This window comes from Budorcas taxicolor, chromosome 8 (assembly GCF_023091745.1).
Source record: "Budorcas taxicolor isolate Tak-1 chromosome 8, Takin1.1, whole genome shotgun sequence".
NCBI classification, from domain to species: domain Eukaryota; kingdom Metazoa; phylum Chordata; class Mammalia; order Artiodactyla; family Bovidae; genus Budorcas; species Budorcas taxicolor.
Window position 1 is genome coordinate 13,757,084 of NC_068917.1, and position 18,728 is coordinate 13,775,811.

The 18,728-nt window shown below is 46.8% G+C and overlaps 1 protein-coding gene across 1 annotated transcript in view; it reads left to right on the plus strand.

Annotated features, from left to right (window-relative positions):
• Nucleotides 1-18,728, plus strand: part of NUGGC (nuclear GTPase, germinal center associated) — a 41,501-nt gene that overhangs the window by 1,193 nt on the left and 21,580 nt on the right. The window contains exons 2-9 of the mRNA XM_052645316.1: nucleotides 3,653-3,757; nucleotides 4,973-5,081; nucleotides 6,369-6,591; nucleotides 7,159-7,389; nucleotides 12,086-12,295; nucleotides 16,453-16,628; nucleotides 17,517-17,535; nucleotides 17,923-18,012. Of these exons, the coding sequence (XP_052501276.1) occupies nucleotides 3,653-3,757; nucleotides 4,973-5,081; nucleotides 6,369-6,591; nucleotides 7,159-7,389; nucleotides 12,086-12,295; nucleotides 16,453-16,628; nucleotides 17,517-17,535; nucleotides 17,923-18,012 (1,163 nt within the window). The remainder of the gene's footprint in view (nucleotides 1-3,652; nucleotides 3,758-4,972; nucleotides 5,082-6,368; nucleotides 6,592-7,158; nucleotides 7,390-12,085; nucleotides 12,296-16,452; nucleotides 16,629-17,516; nucleotides 17,536-17,922; nucleotides 18,013-18,728) is intronic.

The following is an 18,728-nucleotide window of genomic DNA, read 5'->3' on the forward strand; positions in this document are numbered from 1 at the left end:
TTGTGACCCCATGGACTGTAGCCTGCTAGGCTCCTCTATCCATGGGATTTCCCAGGCAAGAATATTGGAGTGGGTTGCCAATAAATCAGTGTAATATAGTGGAAAAGGGAAGAGAGGGCCTGAACAATTGCAGGGAAGATAAGAGGAATGGCCAGTTCACACCCATTCATTCTGGTTACAATTTAGTATGAAACCGGGCGGGAAGATCCCTTGGAGGAGGGCATGGCAACCCACTCCAGTATTCTTGCCTGGAGAATCCCATGGACAGAGGAGCCTGGTGGGCTACAGTCTGTAGGTCACAGAGAGTTGGACACCACTGAAGCGACTCACCCATGCATGCACTAAGATTAAGTGTTTTAAATCCCAGATGAACCACTTTCTCCCTTCCACCTGTTTTTTTTCATTTTAGATATTAAAGGCAAAGTGTAAAACCGTGCTGTTTTACCTGACTTCTCAGTGTTTGCTTTAGTTGAGAAATAAGTTTCCAAACTTTGATCAGACTAATTGCCACTCCTTACAAAGTTGAAATAAAGGCCAGGATAAGACTGTACTAAGGCTGTACTAAGGATAAGACTGATAAAGGCTGTACTAAGACTCTTTTATGCTTGTGGCTAAGATCCTCTGCAAACATTGTTTAAACAAAAGAGTTCCTGAGTTCCAGGGTCAAGATCAAGGCCCTCCATCCTTTTACTCTTTCCACAGGCAGGTGTGAAAACATTCTGGAATTCCAAGACACTGTTTATAATATGTTCTAAAGTGCTCTTCAGCAAGCCACTGGCCTAGCGGCTGGAGTAGTTATTTTTTTAGTAGTTAAAAATTATCTGCTTTATTTTGGTAAAACTTTTTGGTAGATTTTCTAGGTTTTCACTTGATAGCTTTAATCATAACATATTTAAAACTCTGCTTTTCTTTTTTAAGCTCTGGGATGAATAAAATAGAAGAATAAATTATAAACATCTTCCAGAATATTAAACCATAATAGATAATAATTAAAAGTAATAAGACTGTAATTGTGCCTCGAAAACCACTGGACTTGCGGTGTCCATTCTTGGCTTCTAGTTACCGCTGTCATTCGCTAGCTCTGCGCCCACACGACAAGTCTCTTGATTTCTCTCCATCTGAAGCCATACATATTTTACATTGCTTTCCAGCTCATAAATCCCATGATTCTGTCACCTCCTTGTTATCAATATCAAAGTTCAAAAGTTTAACCCACAGTGGATTTCCTTACTTAAGCTAAATTACTGAAGTTAGATATTGATATTTGCTTATTATAATCAAATACTTTGGGGACGTCAAAAAACCTTAACTGCTTCCATTTTAAAAAAGCTTTTAATTTTATATGGAGTATAGTTGATTAAAAACGTTGTGATCGTTTCAGGTATACAACAAGGAGATTCAGTTGTGCCTACACACATGTCCTTTTCCAAATTTTTTTCCCATTTAGGTTGTTACCAAGTATTGATCAGACTTCCCTGTGCTATATAGTAGGTTCCTGTTAGTTATCCATTACAAAGAAAATTTTATTGGAGTATATTGCTTTACAATATGTGTTAGTTGCTACTGTATAGCAAAGAGAATCAGCCATACGTGTACATATATCCCCTCTTTCAGGATTTCCTTCCCTTTGAGGTCATCGTAGAGCATTGAGCAGAGTTCCCTGTGCTATACAGTAGATCCTTGCTATCCATTTTAAATTCAGCAGTGTGTACCTGTCCATCCCAAACTCCCTAGCTAGTGGCATATATTTTTCTTCTTCTCTGCCCCTTTCTTTCTAGCTCTAGCCACCGAGCCAGCAACCACTTGGTGTTTAGTTCTAAGGCAGTCCTTAAACTGAGCCAGGATAAATTCTTTGCGTGGAGCATACTTGTAAGGTTAGAATGTCTGAGATAGAAGGGTCTACGGACAAGCTCTTTCAACTCCCTGTCACTGCGTGAGCAGGAGGGGCCAAGATTCAGGCCTTGGCAGACAGCTCACCCTGCGCTGCAGTACTCTGGGGTGTGAGCTGGCTCCAGAACGCTGTGGAATTTGTGCAGGAAGATGCCAGACTGAGGCTGCCTGAGCTGTCTGGGAGACTCGGGCCTGGAGCCCGGTGCGGGAGGCTGGGCCTTCTGCTCAGGTCGCCATCCTGGGTCCCTGAGTGAGGCGCGCTTTCTGTGGTTCTTGAGGGAAGATGACCTCCCAGTGTCACGCTCCGTTTGGGGGCCTCATGCCCTTATATGAGCTTAGACAGTTGTGACTCTTGGGTTCAACTGTTTTTCCAGGTCACCTCACGGCCATTTGCCTAAGGTTTATACCACCCCCAGGAGTGCTGGATTAGGCCATTTCCAACGGTCTTGACCCCAAAGACCCCCCACTACTGTCCCTTTCTCACCAGGTGAATCCTGCCAGGGGGATGTTTTCTAAAACCCATCCAGGGACTTCTCTGGTGGGCCAGTGATTAAGAATCCACCTTCCAAGGCATGGGACGTGGATCTGACTCCTGCTTGGGGGACCAAGTGCCAACATGCCGTGGGGCAATTAAGACTACGTGCCGCAACTACTGAGCCCAAGCACCACAATGAAAGATCCCGCATGCCGCAACAAGGACCCAACGCAGCCAAATGAATTCTTTTTTTAAAAAAAGTTCAAATACTACATATGATTTTAATGTAGATTTAACTATGTTGCAAGGGTGCTCAGTATTTCCTTATATTTCATATTTAATTATTACAGCTTAAAGAATAAACATGTAACCAAGACCCAGCACAATTAAAAAAAAAAAAAAAACCATCTAAACACACTGTTTTGGTTTTCAGTTAAACCCTTTCCTGAGGATTAAGGAGCCTCCCAGTCCTTCACTTTGTAACCAACAGAAACCACTGAAGTAATTCAACCTCTGCAGGACTACAAAGATTTGCTTCTTGGCAAATTTTTTCCTTGCCTATGTAAGGAAGCAGCTACTAACATCTTTGAGAGAGGAAGGAGGAAAAAGCCTCATCCCCCAATTTAATCTCTGAGGGACATCCACTTGGAGGGCACCCTCCACTGCTCTTGTATTCTTTCTATTTTTGTCAACTGACTGATTGTACAGAAGAAGAAATTGAGGCTCGGGGAGAAGGAATTTGCTTTGGTCACATGGCCCATTCTGTTCTCTCCTTCTGCTCCTGATCAATTTCCCGGGTTGCAAAGATCTCCCTGAGGCCTTTCTCCACCCCACACTGAGCCATCTCAGGCTTCCCTCTACATTTTCGGCACTTGGTGAAGAATATCCAGCCATCTTGGCTTCCCAGGATTCGCAAACAGGCACTTTTCATGTCATCTTGACTTATCTTCTGGGGAGATAGGTTGGGCTGCATTTTGGAACTAGATGCAAAGTCCTGGGACTCTGGGAATTGGGAATCAGACTGGAATGACCCAACAGGGCTGCTTCTGAAATGAGCTCACAAACAACCAGGGCTGGCAAGGATCCTTCTAGCCTCTTGGGATTTGTTTATCCGTAGAAGTCAGGCAAAAATAGTGACCCCTGAACAACACGGGGATGAGAGTGACGACCCCCCTTCACAGTCGAAAATCTGCATATAATTGGACTGTGTTTTTGGTCTACAGTACACCATGCCCTCAAGACCTATAATTTTATATGTAATCTCATGTAACTTCTGTTTATCTCTAGTGGATGATGATATATTTAAAGAACCAATGAGAAAAAGAAGACGATCCGATAGAGACCAGAGGTTTCGAGCATTTCCCTCTGTGGAACAAAGCGCCCTCAAGGAATGTGAGTGTCCTGAAAATGCTCTATCGCTTGTTTAATGCAGCTCTGTTCTTTCCCAGATGTGTTAACATCCTCAAAAGGAGAGAAGGGTACTTGGAGAAGCAGAAGCAGGATGGAACATCTTTGAATGATCTTGATCCCATTAAAGGAGGCCTCGGGACTTCCCTGGTGGTCCAATGGTTACGATTCTGAGCTCCCAGTGCAGAGGGCCCAGGTTTGAGCCTTGGTCGGGGAACCAGATCCCACATACTGCAACCAAGAGTTTGCATGCCGCAGCTAGAGCCAAATAAATAAATATTTTATTTAAAAAAAGGAGGCCTCCTAGTCTCTGCAGAGATACTGTGATCTGACAGTTTATCTCTTAAGATCTGGATAGAAGGCTTGTTACAAAAATAATCTCTTCCTGATTAACACTGTGAAAATGATTGGTTTGGTGCCTTTGTGGTTATTTATAGGATGTCCTGGGCTTCCCTGGTGGCTCAGATGGTAAAGCATCTGCCTGCAATGTGGGAGACCCGGGTTCGATTCCTGGGTCGGGAAGATCCCCTGGAGAAGGGAATGGCACTCCAACACTCTTGCCTGGAAAATCCCATGGACGGAGGAGCCTGATAGGCTACAGTCCATGGGGCTGCAAAGAGTCGGACACGACTGAGTGACTTCAGTTTCTTTCTTTCTGCATAGGATGTCCTTGCAGTTTTCTTCTATTTATGACCACAGGAGAGAAGACTGCAGAGGGGCTGTAGCCCATGGTGAAGTGGACGCTGACTTGTGTTACCTTGTGCTTCAGAGCTGCCTGGCTCCTTGGGGGGCTCTCGTCATCACTGATCGCTCTCTCCCACGATCTGTGACCTCTCCCATCAGATAACTTGCTCTTTCGTTTAACTGGCTTTTCATTTCATCCCCCACCCCCACCTTTTCTGCCGCATTAAGCAGATTCGCCCTGTGCGGGCCAAATGCTTGATCTCTGCCAGGTATTAATATGCTTGATCACTCAGTCGCGTCCGACTCTTTGCGACCCCATGGACTGCAGCGCACCAGGCTCCTCTGTCCATGGGGATTCTCCAGGCAAGAAGAGTGGGTTGCCATGCCCTCTCCTCCAGGGGATCTTCCTGACCCAGGGGTCAAACCCAGGTCTCCCGCATTGCAGGTGGATTCTTTATAGTCTGCGTGACCAGGGAATGTATTACATCCCTGCTAATACATCTCTATTGATTCCAGATGAAAAACTGGAGTCTCGGACCAGAAGAGTTTTGAGCAACACTTACCAGAAACTTATTCAGTCTGTGTTCCTGGATGACAGCATCCCCAACAGCGTCAAGTACCTCATGTGAGTCTGGCATCGGCTACCATCAGATCTTCCTTGGATGTCTTTCCTTAGTTGGTGGTAGATGCTTTTCTGCAATAATAAAAGAGAATTTCTGGTTAGGAACTAAGCAAAGAAAGCCAGAAAGTTCTGTTGCTATGGGCCATTTCTGTTAACACTGGTAGTTGCCACACTGCGCTGTCCCCATTGCTAGGTAATCTGCTAAAGATTTTGAAAACGGAAAGTGAAAGTGCTTTACATTCATACATCAGATTCCATTTAACTGTCCCAAAACTGCTAACAAAGTAGAAGCCATGATTATCACTCATTTTCCCAAAATTGAGGCTCAAAGAGTCCAAGACATCAACCAAAGTCACACTGCTAATGAGTTAAAGGGGTGGAATCTAGCCCAGGCTGTGGGACGCTGAGCCTGTGCTGTCAAAGGTCCTGTCCAGCTGCCTTGAAAGATTTAAGTGGGGTTAAGGCTACATCTCCTGCCCAGTAAGACCCTCAGGGTTGCTCCTAATAATACTTCCCACCACTGTATAAAGTTCATGTCTAAGATCAAGACTGTGTAATTTTCATGGAACATAAACAAGGTCACATCCATACAGACATCGTAGAGTTTCTGTAGAATTATCATTTCTTCTTCTTGTGTGCTCAGTCGTGTCCTTCTCTTTGTTGTGGCACATGGGCTGTAGCCCGCCAGGCTCCTCTCTCCACGGGATATCCCAGGCAAGAATCCTGGAGTGGGTTGCCATTTTCAACTCAAGGGGATCTTCCCGACCCAGGGATTGAACCCATGTCTCTTGCCTCTCTCCATTGGCAGGCGGATTTTTTACTGTTGTGCTACCTGGAGGAATTGTCATTGCCAAATATTTCTGCATGCTCTTTTTTTGAATAAAAGGTTTTTTTCTGTGCTGAGTCTTGGTTGCAGCACAAGGGCCCCTGGTCGTGGCACGAGGCTTCTCTAGTTGCAGCACATATGTTTCTCTAGTTGCGCCACATGGGCTCTGTTGCCCTGGAGCACGTGGGGACTGGGTTCCCCGACCAGACCAGGGATCCAGCCCACACCCCCCGCATTGGAAGGTGGATTCTTAACCACCCAATTAGGGAAATCCCTTTTTGCATTATCTCATTTGGTCCTCCTGACAACTCTGTATAGTAAACAGGGCTGAATATTCTCCTTTGGCCAAAGAGACTGCAGAGAGGGCTCAGAAAGATGGGGTGAGTTGACCAGCATTGTTTGCTGTATGGTCTCCCAACCTTGCTTTGATGACCTTGACAATGAGCATTTTAAAACTGATCTAGAAACAGGCTTCTTGCCTTGATTGAAAAACCATCATTGGACCCCATCTACATTGGATTATTCGGAAGCACTGGGGCCGGGAAGAGCTCCCTGATCAATGCCATCATTCGGCAAGCCATGTTCCTACCTGTGTCGGGAGAAAGTATATGTACGTCCTGTATCGTTCAAGTGAGTTCGGGCTGCTGTGAGCAGTATGAGGCCAAAATCCACCTTCTCTCCGACCAGGTAAGAGCTGCCTCCCTCCCTCCTTCCTTCTCCTCTCCCTCCCTGTTATCTCTCTCTCTTCCTCCTTTCTCCCTCCTTCCTCCGCCCCTTCCTTCCTTCACCCCCTCTCTCTCCCCCGCCTTCCTTCCTTCCCATTCTCCCTCTTTTCCTCTCTCTCCATCCTTTCTTCTCCCTTCCTGCTCTGTCTTCCCTCTTCCTTTTCTTTCTTTCCTTCTTTCTCTCTTACAGATTCACATTATATTCCTTGTCAACATCGCTCACATCTTTGTTAAATGAAAAGAACATAGGCCATACACAATGAGAAAGTCCAAAAGAATGGGATGGGGGCTCTAGCTTGGGTGCTGCCTCAGGTGGTTATGGGACTTTGGGCAAGACGTTTTCCTCTTTGGGTTCCTGTTTCCTCACTGGCCAAATAAGTGGGTTGGGTTGGATGATACCTGCCTGGATTAGATGATCTTAGATTTCCTGGAGTCCCCCTGCCCCCAACAGGCTCACTGGACTTTGTCAATGTCTGCTGAATCTGTGTCATGGTGGGGGGGTGGGCTTGGCCCCACTCTGTCTTGGCAGGAGTGGAAGGAGGAGCTGAAGAACCTGACCACACTCCTGCACAGGACGGAGGGGCTGGGCGGAGAAGAGGAGGATGCGTGGGACGGGGGCGACGCGGCGGAGGAAGCTGTTTGGAAGCTGCAGATGTTTTATGGAAATGGAGCGGAAGGAAAGAGCTATGAGGAGTTACTAAGGGCCAAGCCCAGAGGAAAGATTCCCACCTCCAGAGTCATCTCCCTCAAGGCAGAGGAGGTAGCTTCAAAATGTTTCTCTTGATGTTATCATGAGCCTCAGGGGTAACAGCTGAATCCATTTAGGGGATTTGTGCAAGGCACAGGTTCTCTCTCTCTCTCTCTCTCTCTTTTCATTTTTATTTATTTCCTTAGTTTTGGCTGTGCTGGTCTTCGCTGCTGCGCGGGCTTTTCTCCAGCTGTGGCAGGCGGGGGCCACTCTCCAGGCGTGGTGCTCAGGCTTCTCACTGTGGCAGCCTCTCCTGTTGCAGAGCACAGACTCAACAGTTGTGGCACTCAGGCTTAGCCCTGAGGCGTGCGGCGTATCTTCCCGGATCGGGGACTGAAACCATAGCTCCTGCACTGGCAGGTGACTCTTTATCACTGAGCCACCAAGGACACCCCCCACCTCCGCTTTTAAAAAATATTTTTATTTACTCTTTTATTTGGCTGCGCCAGGTTTTAGTTGCAGCACACAGGATCTTTGATCTTCAGTGCTGCAGGTGGGATCTTTAGTTGCTGCATGTGGGATCTAGTTCCCTGACCAGGGATTAAACTCAGGCCCCCTGCACTGGGAGTGCAGGGTCTTAGCCACTGGACTAGCAGGGAAGTCCCAAAGCACAGTGTTTTATTGGAAATAAGTTGGTACCAAAATCAGAAGTAGCCAGGATTTTTAATTTGCAGTCAAATGGGAATTTTTCGTGTCTGAGGGGGGAGCTTTTGTGCACAGGAAAGATTGTTTATAGTTACTTGAGGATTAATTAAGGATGTGTTTTGCAGCAAATAATTAAAAAAAAAACACCCAAGTTTATAACAGCTTAAACAAATTGGGATTTATCCATTTTCTCACATAAGAAGTCTGGGGGCAGTTGGGTTTGTGGGTTGGTTCAGCGGCTCAACGATGTCAAGATCAACAGACCTCTGGTCCCTTGACCGTCTACATCCAGTTGCCTCATTGTCACACAATGGCTACTGAAGGGCTGACCTTCGCAGCTAGCTTCATGGAAGGGACAAATGGCTAAACAGGGAGTACCAACCACGTCTCCTCTTTTATTGGGAAGTAAAAGCTTTCCTAGAAACACACCCAGCAAATTTCCCATGTAGATATTCTTGGTCAGTACTGAGCCATGTGGGTTTTCTGAGCTGAAAGGGAGTCTTGGGAAACAAGAAGCCGGCTTGTGGTTGGCTGAGACCAGTCTCAACCCACTGCCTTCCCAAATATACAGACAGTCAGGATGCCACTGGCATGGCTGAAGGGCAGGGTAGATATTAGATAAGCAACTAGTAGAACCAGGCTCTCCTCACTTTTATGATCAACATGTTTTAAAAAAACTTAAAATTCAACTTTAAATTAAACCAAAATACATGTGGAACTAATATGCAATTTACTTACGTTGCATACTAAAAAAACCTAGTTTTTCTTGCATCTTAAAATTCACCTTTAAAATATTGTGATTCTATTTGTAAATCTGGTGCTTCCTATATAAAGTAAGGACAATTACTTACACCAGTTCTAAAACTTAATGTCCAATTATCTCCTAAGTTTAATATAGAAAAGCCTCCTTTAAAAGTTAATACTACTTACACAATTAATCAACATTCCTTAGCCTTAGAGTTCAAATTTAGCATATTTGTTTCTCTCAAAAAATTTGAACTACTTGACCAGACATACTTGGATGTCAAATGACTTCAACCTTTCAAGGCACTTAACTTTTATATATCTAGAAAATCAAACAAAGGTTAGTAGCCCCTTTCTTATGTTTAAATGGAGAGTCACTCAATCATGTCCAACTCTTTGCGGCCCCATGGACAACAGCCTGCCAGGCTCCTCTGCCCATGGGATTCTCCAGGCAAGAATACTGGAGTGGGTTGCCATTCCCTTCTCCAGGGGATCTTCCCAATCCAGGGAGGGATCAAACCCAGGTCTCCTGCATTGCAGGCCATTCTTTACCTTCTGAGCCACCAGGGATGCCCATAATTAAAACTAATTAATGGGTAAGCAACCATGTCCTCCTGTGTAGCACAGGGCACTATAGTCAATACCCTGTGAGGAGCCACAGTGGGAAAGAATATGGTAAACAGTCCATATATGTATGACTGAGTCACTAGTAGAAACCAAACACAGCATTGTAAACCAACTATACTTCAATAAAATTAAAAAAGGACAACGCCCCCCCAAACTTCAATTATCTTCCTAATATCCAAAATACAGACAGAGCAGGTCCAAAGAAACACAATGACGGCAAAACTGGTTACTTTATCTGAACACATACAACCTACACCAAGGTGTCAAGGTAATATTCATTTCCTCACTACTCTGCACTTAGAAATATTCCTTCCCAGCATGACTAATTCACCCATTTGAAACAAGATGAATGGAATCAGCATCTCCAGGAGTAAGGGCACAAATTCAGACTTTGGGGCATGGATCCTAGTCAGGGGAGAGGGAATCTGAGTTTACTTCCTAGAATGGTTTGTCTCCACTAGTTTATTAAGTGGTATGTGCAGGCTAAGTTTGGAGAAGGCGATGGCACCCCACTCCAGTATTCTTGCCTGGAGAATCCCAGGGACGGGGGAGCCTGGTAGGCTGCTGTCTATGGGGTTGCACAGAGTCGGACACGACTGAAGCGACTTAGCAGCAGCAGCAGCAGCAGCAGCAGCAGCAGCAGCAGCAGGCTAAGCTGCTTCAGTCATGTCTGACTCTGTGCGACCCCATGGACTGTAGCCCGCCAGGCTCCCCCATCCCTGGGATTCTCCAGGCAAGAATACTGGAGTGGGGTGCCATGCCCTCCTCCAGGGGATCTTCCCAGCCCAGGGAGTGGACCCACGTCTCTTACGTCCCTTGCATTGGTAGGCAGGTTCTTTACCTCTGTCGCCCCCTGGGAAGCCCCGTTTATTGACGGGAGCCCTCTTCTTACAGAAAGCTCACGCTTTTTTAAGCCCCTTGCTTTTTCTTTTCTGTTGCCCTTATCATAGCTTGTTTTTTTAATCAAAATATCTTAAAGAACTTTTATCATCTCTTCTTTCACAATTTTGCATTATTTGATTAGAACCGCAATCTTTTAAACAAATTTTTGTGGATGTGGGCCATTTTAAAAGTCTTTATTGCATATGTTACAATATATTTTCTGTTTTTTGGTTTTTTGACTGTGAGGCATGTGGGATCATAGCTCCCTGACCAGAAATTGAATCCATGCCCCCTGTATTGGAAGACAAAGTCTTAACCACTGGACAACCAGGGAAGTCCCTTGATGATATCTCTTATTTCCTACCCAGATAGCAACACATTCTCTGACTTGATCTCAACTCTCTTAAGAATTTATCTTTCTTTCAGGGCCATTCTGTAGATACTTATTAACGGTGACTGCACTACATCCCAAACCTTCTGTCCTCTGAATTATCCCAGTAGAGATTCACTGCTGCACAGAGTTGCTGGCATGAATGTGTTTAGGGAAAAACAGCAGGCTGAGAATGATTCTTCATCTCACTCACCATTGTTAAAATAGCATGGAAATGCCGGTCTGTCCATATATTCTTTTGAACTTGGAAGATAAATTTTATTTTTATTTTTACTTTATTTTGCTTTACAATACTATATTGGTTTTGCCATACATTGACATGAATCAGCCACGGGTGTACATGAGTTCCCAATCTTTACCCCTCTCCCACCTCCCACCCCATATCATCTCTCTGGATCATCCCCGTGCACCAGCCCCAAGCCTCCTGTATCCTGTATAGAACCTAGCGATTCATTTCTTACCTGATAGTATACATGTTTCAATGCCATTCTCCCAAATCATCCCACCCTCTCCCTCTCCCACAGAGTCTAAAATTCTGTTCTATACATCTGTGTCTCTTTTGCTGTCTCGCATACAGGGTTATCATTAGCATCTTTCTAAATTCCATATATATGTGTTAGTATACTGTATTGGTGTTTTTCTTTCTGGCTTACTTCACTCTGTATAATAGACTCCAGTTCATCAAACGGTTTTAAAAATTTATCTTCCAAGTTCTGAAGATAAATTTTTAAAACCGTTTGAAGATCAACTTCAGACCAGTTTTCAACTTGGAAAATATGGTCACCATTTCATGATCAATTTTCCACAGTCAGGGCTTTCTGGTCATAGAAATGTTCACATTAGTTCAAAGATCCTCTCTCTCTCTCACACAGATTTAGACTAGTGCAGATGATTTCCATTGATTTTAGAACTGGAATGGAATTTAGAAGGTAAAATCATCCCCCAGTGAAGCTGTAACTTTCCTCAAGTCCTGCTCTCACTGCCTGTATTTTCTCCATCTGTCAGTGGTAGTTGCTCAGTTGTGCCCCACTTTTTGCGACCCCATGGACTGTAGCTCACCAGGCCCCTCTGTCCATGGGATTCTCCAGGCAAGAATATTGGAGTGGGTTGTCATTTCCTTCTCCAGGAGATCTTCCCAACCCAGGGACAGAACCTGGATTTTCTGCATTGCAGGCGGATTCTTTGCCATCTGAGCCAGCAGGGAAGCCCATAGGAGCTTGAATTTCCTGATCTCCCAGTGTTCTTTGTAGTTCTGAGCCTAGACCCTTCCAGGTAGGACCTCAGGCCTCCTGGGGCCTGTCACCCAGTACCACGTCTCACATGACGCAGTGGACCTCTGCTGAACCCAAGTCATAAGCCCATCTAGGGCAGAGGTGCTGGAGACCGTCTCGTGTACCTGACCTTGTCCTTCTTCCTCAGGCAGGGGAGCTGTCTGTCAAGCTGGACCCCTACATCCGGACCCAGAGGAGAGACTGGGATGGCGGATCTGCTGAGACACACATCTGGCCCTTGATCAAACTGGTGGAAGTGACCCTTCCCAAATCAGAGCTGATTCCAGAAGGGGTTGTGCTGGTGGACATTCCAGGCACAGGCGACTTCAATAGCAAGAGGGACGAGATGTGGAAAAAGGTGATTCTCCTCCACAGGGCTTCATTCCCTCTCTCTCCATCCCCAGCGTTCTCTGTAAAGCAGCAAAGGGTGTTCCACTTTCCGCTTAATGGATTTTATGAGCTCGAGAGAGTTAAATTCTCCCATGTTCTAAGCCTTAGGGCAATGGTAGGATATGGGTGGCAAGGGACACCGGGGAGGGAGGAATCACGAGAGAGGCCTGGGAGCTGGAGCTAAACTGTGGTACATGAGAAGGGCCAGCAACAGAGGGGCCCAAAAGTGAGCAGGGGAGACAAGGTCAGAGTGAGACAGGGGGGGCAACATTTGGGTACAAAGCAGAGAAGCCAATAGCCACGCACCAAGGAACCAGAAGGCTGCTCCTGGCTTTGGCTGTACGGAGTTGTTGGTAAGTTGCTAAGTCTTGTTGGACTCTTTGTGACCTGTGGACTGTAGCCCACCGGGCTCCTCTCTTATGGGATTTCCCAGGCAAGAATACTGGAGCCGGTTGCCATTTCCTCCTCCAGGGGATCTTCCCAACCCAGGCACTGAACGCACACCTCCTGCATCGGCAGGCAGATTCTTTACCACTGAGCCACCTGGGAAGCCCTTGGGCAAGGTGGGGTGGGCTTTAATACCATGCCTCCTGGGGAAGCTCCAAGGGGGTGAGTGACAGAGAAAGAAAGGCAGAAGCTCAGGCTGCAGGATTATGGGGGGGAGCACGGGGCACAGGACAGAGCTGGAAGGGGCTGGGAGGGTCAGCAGAGGTCCATGAGTCATCAGCAGCGCAGAGGCTGCCAAAAATCTCTCTGCTGGACTGCTGCTTCCCTGGTGTATGTAGACTTTAAATTCCCCAGATTTGTGCTAAATGAATGACTGTGGGCCAGGGGAGCTTCGCAACTGTGGTTTTCCATAAAGATCGGGATGGCAGCTTACAGATAAGCAGCCTGTGCCCTGATTTTACAGCTAAGGAAAGGAAGGCTCAGAGACGGGAAGTCCTTTGCCCAAAACCACACAGCTACTGAGTGGCAGAATTTAAACCGGAGAGCAGAATCCTGCCTTCTCAGCTGAGGCTCTGCCTCTCAACCTCCAGAAAGCCCCCTAACAATTCTTTTTTTCTTTTTTTTTAATTTATTTATGTTTGGCTGCGCTGGGTCTTTGCTGTTGGGTACAGGCTTTCTCTAGCAGTGGTGAGCAGGGGCTAGTCGATAGTTGCAGCGTGTCGGCTTCTCACTGCACTGGCTTCTCTTGTTGGGGAGCTCGGGCTTTCGGTAGCTGCCCAGGCTTCAGCAGGGCTTCATGCACGGGCTTCAGTAGCTGCAACAACCAGCCTCATTAGCTGTGGACCCTAGAGGGGGCAGGCTTCAGTAGCGGTGGTGCACGGGCTTAGCTGCTCCGTGGTGTGTGGGATCTTCCTGGATCCGGGATGGAACCCATGTCTCCTGCACTGGCAGGCGGATTCTTCAGCACTGAGCCACCTGGAAAGCTTCCCTAACAGTTCTTTAAGGTGGAGGCAGTCTCCCAGTGTCCTTCATCCTTGGTGGCCTGCTCAGGCCTGGCCAGGAGAGCCTTTGTTTCTGCAGGGTTTCAGGTCTCGGGGTGGAATCCGCCACCTCCTCGAGTTCCAGGCGAGCGTGGGGAGTGACAGCCTCGGGGGGTGGCCGGCCTCTGGCACAGGTTGGAGCCGTGGCCGCTGCCAGTTCAGACACACTGGGAAGCTTATCAAAGGCCACTCAGAACAGAGGAGCCAGCAGACCTGGCTCAGAACCCGGGCTCTGAGGAGGCTGGGCTGAAGCGAAGCGATGGTTCCCAGCCTGCTCTGCTTGGCAACAGCTCCCCCACATTCTTGTGGTTTTGTGATATCCTCCCAGGAAAAGTTACTAGACTCCCCTCCATCCAGGGAGGACAGAATTCAACCCCCCTCCCCTACCCCCCCAGCTGCCAGCAGTGCCCTCCCTAAACTAAAACCATTAACTCAGGTTCCCCTGTGCTGCCACCTAAGTGTCACCTGACCTCTCAGAGGCCCATTCTCACTGCAAGGAGGGAGGTGAGTGGGGGCCATTCCACCCCCTCCCAGTTCCAGAGGCTCTTGTCTTATAGATTGGCCTTTTCTGGCAGGGCCTGAAATTCAACCACTGCAACTTTTATGATCGAGGTCCTCTTTTGTTTGGCTTCCCTGCTGGCTCAGAGAGTAAAGAATCTGCCTGCCATGCAGGAGACCTGGGTTAGATCCCTGGGTTGGGAAGATCCCCTGGAGAAGGAAATGGCAACCCACTTCAGTATTCTTGCCTGGGAAATCCCATGTACAGATGAGCCTGGAGAGTTATACAGTCCATGGGGTTGCAGAGAATTGGACATGACTGAGCGACTGAACAACAATAATAACAGCAATTCACCAGGACCAGGGGGATGTAAGTGAAAGAGACCCCGCCTTGGAGGAGGAGCTGGCAGGCTTCATCTTCCACAAGTGACAGAATTGTTGGAAGCGTCCCTGAATTGGTTATAATTTGGGAAGTGGGAGGGAGAGATGGGTTTTATTTTCCTGCGTGAATATTTGAGTCCATCCATGTAGGGGAGGAGCTTCAGGACCCAGATCTGTGTGCCCTTAAGTCAATCCTCTGCCTCATGGGGTCTACTATGTACCTTTTCTATAAAACAATGAAATCTGTTTGACTCTTGAGATGGTTGCTTTCAAAACAATGATCCATGAAGCCAAGAGGTTCATGGGCAGAGGATGGGGGGTGCAGAGAAGATGGGGGCTCCAAACCCTCCACTTCAAATTCAACTAAAGCTGTTCTACTTAAAAAAAATCAAGTTGGACCATTGGAGTTCTTCCTAAGATTTCATTTGGAAAAGAGATCCACTGCTAAAAATAAGTTTGAACCCCTCTGCTCTACACCATGGTTTCTTAGCCCCAGCTCTTCTGACTTGGGGGTGGAGAGGGCAGAGAAATTCCTTGCTGTAGGGGCCCAACCTAGGCATTATGGGATGCTTACAGCATCTGTGGCCTCTGCCCACTAGCGTCCCCTCCAGTCTGAATAGTTAGAAATGTCTCCCAGCATTGTCAAAGGTCCACTAGTTAAGAACCAGTGGCACAGAGCAAATAATGATTTAGTGAGCAACTCACATACTTGTCACACCTTTATGTGCGCAGTGTTATTCTGAGGAACCATAAAACAAATTCAATCCTGGAGTTGGGCCAGTTTTCCATTTATATGGAGAGATGAGATGGGTAAAACAATGCAGTCCGAGAAATGTCACAATTGCTTGTTGTATATCTGATAAAGCAATACGTATGCTGTCAAATCATTAAGTTGCAGTTTCATGTTCAATTCAATCATATGGGTTTCTGGCTCTCTGCTGCCACCTTGTGGTCATGCTCTGCATATTCAGGGCAAGCCAGACATCAAAATAATGCTCTGCAGTGACAGCTTTGGGATAAACGCATGACCAGGACTAGTTCCAGAAAAACAAGACTTCTCCCTAGAGGACAGCTTAGCAAATCAAGCTAGTGAGGGATCTGGGACTGAAGGTCTGATTTCTTGAATTCTATCAATGACTAATGCCACAAACATCTATGAGGCTTCTAGTATGGGCAAGGTACTGTGTTTGAGGTGCTACGGATTCCAAGCTGAATGATGTGGCCCCTTCCCATCTGGCACCTTGCAGTCTGGGTGGGGAGCGGGGGAGGGGTGCAGAGTGCCAACCTTGTACAGTATAGTAGCTGTACAGTAGCTCTGCCTGAGAAGCACCAGGGGCAGGTAAGTACAGGTGCTATGGGATGCAGAGATGGGGTGACCAACCTAGCCTCAGGTGGCCCTTGGTGATCTCAGAGGGCAAACGGGGGTCAAGTAGAGGTTGTGGCAAGAGCAAAGACCCCAAGATAGATGCGCAGCTCACACCCACGGATGTGCAAGAAGCTCATGTGGCTGCTGCATAGAGGGTACTGGCGGGGGTTGGTGAGAGATGGGGCTGGACAGAGAGCTGGGGCAGAGCCCGGAGGACGGACGCGACACATGAAGGAAATACGTCCAGTACTCTTTTCTGGAGACTCCCGTGGACAGAGAAGCCTGGCAGGCTCCAGTCCATGGCGTCACAAAGAGTTGGGCAACTGAGCGGCTAACATGCTACAACCGAGGCACCATGTATGCTCTTAAGCACGCTGTGGTCGTGTTTCACAGACCATCGACAAGTGCTCCGTGATCTGGGTGATCAGTGACATTGAAAGGATTTCTGGAGGGAGAGCCCACGAGGACCTTCTGAACGAGAGCATGAAAGCCTGCCAGAGAGGGTTCTGCAGGGACCTGGCCCTGGTGGTCACCAAGGCTGACAAACTCCACCTGCCGGAATACCTGAGGTACCGCTCTGGGCGTGCAGGAACGCGGGCTTCCCTCTGTGGGTCCCAGGCGTAACGACAGAGCTTTGACTCATGGGCATTGTGGACACAGGCAAGTGACCATTGGTGATGAAAGAGATGCCTGGGTGACTTCTGGGCCATCGGGTGGGTTGTCTTGAGAATCTTCCAGAGCAGCTGCTTAACGCTCAAGAGGCTGAATTCTGCATAGCTCCAGGGACGCCACTCATGGGTCTGAGAGGCAAACAGCAGCTCCTGGTGTTTCACAGTGCGATGGACCTGCCTGCCGCCACGGATGTGGGAAGCGTTAGGCGCCCCACAGCTAGGAGACACTTCCTATAACACTGTCTGGGTGGTGCAGCTTTGAATTGTTAGATTCTGTTTCAGACTTATTTAGGCCACCACAGTATTGAGTAGAGTTTCCTGTCTTAGATAGTAGGTTCTCACGAGCTATGTATTTTATACATAGTGTATACATATATGTGAATCGCAATCTCCCTATTCATCCCACTTCCCCATTTCCTGCTTAAAGTCCAGACATTGGTTCTCTATGTCGGTGTCTATTTCCGCTTTGCAAATAGGTTCATCAGTACCATTTTTCCTATTTGTTTTTCTCTTTCTGACTTGCTTCACACTCTGTATGATTCTCTCTGAAATGTCCATCAACAGAGGTCTGCACCTTGACTGGGATAGGGGTGGGGGCACAGAAAATCCCACCGACAACGAAATAACAAGAAATTAAGATACTACTATCAAATGGACCCTGGAGGTGGGCCAGAGCCTAAAGGCTGAAGAATGAGTTTAGGGAGAGAACAAAGGCGTGCTCTCAGGGCAAGTCAAGACTGCCGAGACACATCATGAGATAAGTAATTCTTCCATTTTTCATTTCAGGGAAAGAAAAGTGGGAAACGTAAGTATGGACTAGTTGTTTTCTTTTTTAAAGCTCGATTGAGATGTAATTGACAGACCAAAGTTTGGACAAGTTATTTTTAAACAATACTTTTTATGACTTGGGGAAGGAAATGGCAACCCACTCCAGCATTCTTGCTTGAAAATCCCGCGGACTGAGGAGCCTAGTAGGCTACAGTCCAAGGGGTCGCAAAGAGTCCGACACGACTGAGCGACCTCACTTTTTATGACTGGTGTTATATGACTGGAACACCTGCACACCTGTCTGGGTTAAATGAAGAGCAGCCCCCTAAATGTTCCCTGTATTTGAATGTTTCCCCCTTACCCCTTTATCACTCTTGATAACCCTGCATTCTTGGCCATGCTGTTATTTCTTCTTATAATCCAGGAAGCTATTCAAAGTCAGCGAGAAGCTGTTTTAGAAAGAAATGAAATGATAAAGCTACAGAGGAATAAAATTCTCAAGGATAAACTCAAGGTGAGTGAACAGATTCTGCTATGCATTTTTCTGCTTTTCAGCACCTCAGACTTTGAGACACACGTGCCTGTTTGGGCAAAAGCTTTGAAGTAGACGATGTGTCCTATTGATTACTTTGTAACCTTAGGCAAATTACTGTACCTGTCTGAGCCTCCATTTTCTCATCTGTAAAGCTGGGAAGTAATAATGTCTACTGCCTGTGATTGTTGGAAGAACTGAATGAGTGTATGGTTTACTGAGAGCCATGCGCAGATAAAATCAGGGATTATCATGCAGGTTGAAGTGTGCTTGGCTAGAGGGACGCAGAGGGGCGGTGGGAACTCAGAGGAAGGATCCTCAGTCATGCTGGCAGTTGGGGTAGGTGGTGCTGAGAAGTTTAGGGAAAAGTCCTCAGCCTCTTGAGCAGAATTTTAAAGAATCAGTAGTCTTGGGTGAGGAGAAGTAATAGGAGAAAGGGCATTCGAGACAAAGAATATGATTGAAAAAAATCTGCTATGCTGGGTGAACTACAGGCAAATAGGTTTGAATAGCTAAACAAAGGGCATATGCTGTGTTGCGATATAAGGTCTGAGCTCTATTTTTCAAGTTTGAATAATTGGCCTGTGGGAATCTTGGTGTTCCTCAAGTTATTTTTATTATTCTGTTACTAAAATAGTTAGAAACATAAAACTCCTTCCTGTAATAGTCTTATGCAACCTTAAACCTGAAACCAATTG